The 5,663-nt window shown below is 41.7% G+C and overlaps 1 protein-coding gene across 1 annotated transcript in view; it reads right to left on the bottom strand.

Annotated features, from left to right (window-relative positions):
• Nucleotides 1-1,410: 1,410 nt before the first annotated feature.
• Nucleotides 1,411-5,663, bottom strand: part of LOC306794402 (ras-related protein Rab-18-B) — an 8,927-nt gene continuing 4,674 nt past the window's right edge. Inside the window, exons 4-7 of the mRNA XM_079292453.1 lie at nt 5,648-5,663; nt 4,565-4,683; nt 4,001-4,067; nt 1,411-3,291 (exon numbers count right to left, since the gene is read on the bottom strand). The exon at nt 5,648-5,663 is cut by the window's right edge and continues 57 nt beyond it. Coding sequence (XP_079148579.1) covers nt 3,122-3,291; nt 4,001-4,067; nt 4,565-4,683; nt 5,648-5,663 — 372 coding nt within the window. The 3' untranslated portion in view covers nt 1,411-3,121. The remainder of the gene's footprint in view (nt 3,292-4,000; nt 4,068-4,564; nt 4,684-5,647) is intronic.

Here is a 5,663-nt window from a genome sequence, read left to right as displayed (position 1 = left end):
CTGCAAAACTATTGGCATTCCCATCAGCCTCCAATTAAATGTCAGCATGGTAATATGTGAAACTTAAGATGGTGAACATTATGCTTTACCTACTAAACATCAGCATGTTAGCATTGGCCCCAGTGCAACTGCGCTGCCTATATTTGTGCACTTGTGACGTTAGCATTGCTGTGCAGACGCACAAAGCCACTAGCCAGGGGACAGGCTGACCCGGCGATGGGACACCTCAGGTTGTTCTATATGTTACTTCTGCGATTAAATGCCGAATTAAACTAGTTACATTAACTTCTAGAGACGAGGCAAGTTAAATGTTAAAGCAAGACACCATTAATGTCAAGTACTTTCAATTACTTTTGCCATAGTACCGGTAAAATGGCAAAAAATAATAATATATCTGCAACATTTTTGAAAACTGATTAATCACTAAAACAATTTCTCAAACAAATATCTTCTCTCTCTTTTCTATGTTTGTGAATTAATATCTTTGAGTTTGGGACTAGGGTTAGGGTGAGCAATTTGAGGACGTCACTTTGTGGGGAACCAGCAACAGCAATTATTTTCTTCAATTGTTTTGACAAATAAATATTAAATTAACGGAGAGAAAAATATATTTGCTGCCACATTTAGAATTAAATTCTGCACTAAATGACAATTCCAGTATACTAAAATAGAAGCATTGTTCAGCTTTCAAAGGGCAGTGAAGGGGGCTTACAGGAAGGCCACACACACACACACACACACACGATGTGGCTGTAAAAGTAATGCGAATCGACCCGACTTTGTAAATTATTCACAGGAAATATAGAATCTGTCAGCTCAGCCCCTTGAGTAGCTGACGTTTTTCCAGTGTAAGCATGAGGAAACAGCAGCGCTACAGATCAGCACATGGTTGGACCACATAAAGGCATTATTACGCCGTATGCCTCCGTTGTTGTTTGACCGAGACATATTTCCAGGCTGCGGCAGGAAGATGAGGGATATGCTAAAAGGGAAGAGTCCTCGCTCTCGCTGCCAGCCCCGACCCTTTCATAATCGCCCAGGAATTATGCACATCCCAGTTAAAGCACTGGTAGAGTGAGTTATGAGTGAGTTATGCCTGCGCTGGTGTTTCCCCGAGTAGTCTGCCAAAAAGATGATTTAGATAGATCACACGTCTGAGGGTTCCTCGGACACTGTTTGAACACGTCTTTATTCTGGGGACAGAGGAATGCGAAGGGCGCGGAGTGAAAAACCCATCACCTAACAGTGACATTTCCAACATGGCAACCATGACGGCAGTCATTAGTCATCTCTGCTGAATACTCGGACATTTCAGCGAAGAAGTATTCCTAATAATTATAAAACCTCTATGGAGATACAGATGTTGCGGCTCAGAGTTGCATTAACACCAATGCAGTTGAATTCGCTTAGAAAAGATCTTTATTTAGTTTAATACATAGGGCGGTTTGTCGTGGAATATGTGTACATTCAGCTTTACAATTCATACAGGAATTCTCCCACCAAATCCCTAAAATACACACAATTTACAAGGTACACATGTTTATACATATTTCTGAAGATTAAAAAAAGAAAGCTATACCAGTTAAATAAGTAAAAGCCTACTTCCTTTTTGTTTATTTATACCATTAAATTCAAATGGTAAGCATTGTTTTATTTTCAGCTAAGTATAAGTTAACGTGTTAAAGGTAAATACGCCTCTGAAGGCCATTCACTGGACAAACAAACACAAATAAATGGCACGCAGAGTTCCCCAAAGTTAAAAAGATTAAAAAAAAAAAAAAAAAAAAAGGAAAATTCAATTTGTGATAAGACATGCTTGAATCCATGTCGTTTTCACCATCCCTGTTACAAGATCAAACTCTCAGAACTACAATTCCCAGAACACACACCAGCACTCGAATACTACAAACACGGTCAGAGGTCAGGGCTACAGTACATTTAGAACTGCTTCTGGGATACAAACAGAGAGATAGGAGTGCTGTGGAATCCATTAGCAATGTGGAGCGCACAGCTTTTTCTTTGATTTTCCAAATTCAGTGGAAACACCCTCATGACTCACTGCACTGTCTAATATTGAACACTTTTCCTTTGTCTCTGTCCAGTCAAAGGGATCTTTATGAAAAACCACGGTAGTGCTCGTGTTATTACTGATATTGTCTGTCTGAGTGAGGGACTGCCAGTAGGTCGCACTCCATTAAAGCAACTCGTTACTACAAAAGCGTGCGATTTTAAAGAGGTTTCCTCTTCTTCGGCACCCAGTGGAAAGCTTGCTCCTGCCAATCTATTGGATTTATGCACTCTTCCAAACACACCAAAAAGTTTGAAGTCCAAGTCAATAAAAGTAGTAAAACATCATTCCAGACAGTTGGTAACTCTATTATACTCTGAAGAAATGAGGCAGTTGTGTGGACAACAGAGACACGTGATCACAGTCTTTCAAGAGTGGTGAGATGGAAAACAAGACGGCTTGGCTTGATTAGCTTCTCCATCAGCAGCATGATGTTCATAGAGTCGGGGGGGGGGGGGGTCAGGATAAAGCAAAAGACAGACACAAGACGGAGAAACGTCGGCCCTGCGTTGATACAGATGTGCTCACTGAGGCGAGGTGCTCCGAGGACAATAAGCATGCTGGAGACAAGGGAGAACCCTCGGTCAAAAGGTTTTTTATCATTCTCGTTGTCATACTTCAGACACTTAGCCGTGTGCCTGATGAGCTTTGGTTTGTACTTTTAGATTCCCTTCATATGTACGAAGTGAGAATGTTTAAAAAAAAAAGTTGACCAAGGGACCCCAAACTGCAAAAAAAAAAAAAAATAACTCAAAACAAAACAGGAGAGGAAAACTCACTCTAATTCCATTTAGAGGAAGGCTGAGCTGCATTGGCATTTAAGCGCAGCGCTGTTAAAGCGGTGTGTGCAAAAAAGTAGTGTGTGTGTGATCACAGGTAGTGTGTGTGTGTGTGGACTGTCAACCCTCCACTGCCTACATGTCTGAGGAGGGTGCTCAGTTAAGGACAGCACACTGTGGGAGGGGCTGTTTTTTCAAGTGTGTATGCTGTGTGTGGTACTCACATGTATGTTCTGAACGTGTGCGTGTGTGTGAATGTATTATCATGCGTTGTCTAGACCAGGGAGCAGTAGCCACTGCAGCGTCCGGCTCCCGCGTCCTCGTCGGTGAGCTGGACCCCTCGGCCGTGGGTCTCGGTTTGCCATAAGCCGGGAGTCTGGATGATCTTCTCCACCAGCTCCTCGAACGCACACTGAACACCGTCCCTGGTCTTTGCACTCGCCTCTGGGAGAACGGAGTGTCGATGGGGAGGGAAAATAAAAAGGAGAAGGGAGGAGAGGCGAAAGGAGTAAAGGGGGGGAAAAAACAAGAGAAAAAAGTGAAGTGGATTAAAAGAGAACGCGGAAAAGAAGATGAGATACAGATCCGTAGTCTGCATCTTGATGTCATCATCTGTTTGGGCTCTCAGAGCGGAGGGGTGGAAAATGTCTCAACAATAACTGTCAACATCAGACACTAATAGTGAACCCTTGGAGGTTATTAGGGGATAAAGTCAACACCTGCCCCACAACACAACGGTATCCAGAAACTTTAGAATCGTAATAACCACGGCATAAAGAAATCAATCTCATTTAAATCAAGCCAAATCACAATTAATACATTTTTGAAATGACATGGAGAACTTTGAAAGATCCGAGTGAAATATTTCGATTTCCACAAACATTTCTTAAATGACATTTTTCGGTACGTGGAAGATTAAAACTAGGTGTTTAAATAAGTTAAAGTCACGACTGACAAATTAGAAAAATAAAACTACAGGGGGAAAAGACAGCGCGCAGAAAGTGATATGCGACGCCCGTTTTATTAATAGAACTATGCAAGCATTCCTCAACAAGTATGATAGTTATTTCAAAAGGCTGTTTCCCCCGTGTAAGCGCCTGCTGTAGATCATGCCCAGCAGGTCTTTGTAGAGCAGGGAATCCTCCCGACTCACCTATAAAAAGCGTGGAATGTTTTCTTGCAAACTTCAGCCCTTCAGCCCGGTCTAGCTCGTGGTTTTCCTAAAACAAAAGGAGAGGTAATGGCTTATTTGAGGTCTGCCGGGCGGAGCTGTCAGCTACTGTGGTCACAGGGCAGAGAGGAAAAGTGATTTTCACAGACAAAGAACAGGACACAATAAATTCATAATGCTCTACTTAGTGGCCATTTTTATCCCCACTGACTGATTCTGGTATCCTGGTGAAGGACCAGCTGCCAGAAATATGAAAGTGGGTCTGCCACGGTTATTTAGTTCTGTAATCTGTCAACTGGTTGGAAGGTGATTCTAGTTACTTTTGGCAATTTCGTTTTTTTACTGTTCTGTGGAATAACTGTTCTTTGCATATCTAGATACAGAAAAACTATTTTAAAATTTGTCAAAAAAGTGAACATTAAGTGAATGTTGTTGGTCATTGAAGCTCAACCCAAACCAAACGGTACAAGTTGAATTAAATATCCTGATGTGCTGCTCCTCTCGAGTCAACACAAACATTTGATGCAGAACCACATACACACTCACCTTATCAATTTTATTTCCCACAAGCATTTTGACGAGGTCGTTCCGTGTGCAGTACGTCTCGAGCTCGTTGAGCCAGGTGTCGAGCTTGGTGAAGGTATCCCGACGTGTGACGTCATACACTGTGCCGAACCAAAGAGAACAAGACGTGGTCAGAATGAAGGCGCGCGCGCCTTCACACTTTCATTGCTTGATTTGCATGCAATAATATTATCCGTCGTTACATTCTGAGTTTTAAACAGAAAACACTTTCTGGAATGCAAACAAATGTATTGTATGTAAAAAATGTATTTCTAAATACTTTTTAAAAGTTACACGTCGTATGGTCCTTCCCCTATAAACGCAGAACTTTAACTCATCGAACTGGGAAGATATGTTCAAATTCAAAATTGATATCAATCAGTTAATATTCAGGGGTCTTGCTCTATGTGCTGCTGCGAAGTAGGAGAGTCACCCAAACTGATCGAACCATGAGGGCACAACTAATAAAGTTACTCATTGAATCGTTCAGTCCTACATATTTGATTTTCTTCTTTTGAATGAAAAGAACATCCCTTATGACACATTTCTTCTGAGTTATTTCAACTTTTGACACAAAAAAAAGAATCATACCACTTATTAAGACAAAAGAAATAACTAACGGCATCAACTAAAAACACATGGTTCATAAAACCAAAGGGACTGAAAGCCTGTGATAGTATCACATGGGATGCTCTCATAAGGCGCCTTGTGTTTATATGCATCATTAGAGTGCTCACAAACCATAGGCTGCAGAGGAAGTCTGTTTAAGAGGTTTAACTTAGTTCCTGTGTGTGTGTATATACATGGTGTACATGCTTGTCCATATGAGTCTGACTAAAGGGTATAAACTAACTTCCTGAGAAAGAGGCAAGAGTGTGTGCGTGCCTGTGGGTCACAGGATGAAAAGCAATCACTGTAGTTTTTTTACAAGCAGGGGTCTGACTCTGTAGTGAAGAGGGGGCACACACACACACACACACACACACACAAACAAACAAACACACATATATATATACACACACACACAGGTGCTTGAGCAGTGATAGCATCAACAGCTTGGCTTACCCAGGATGACTCCCTG

The sequence above is a fragment of the Melanostigma gelatinosum genome, assembly GCF_949748355.1.
Source record: "Melanostigma gelatinosum genome assembly, chromosome: 20".
NCBI classification, from domain to species: Eukaryota; Metazoa; Chordata; class Actinopteri; order Perciformes; family Zoarcidae; genus Melanostigma; species Melanostigma gelatinosum.
This window is presented reverse-complemented; position numbering and strand designations above follow the sequence as displayed.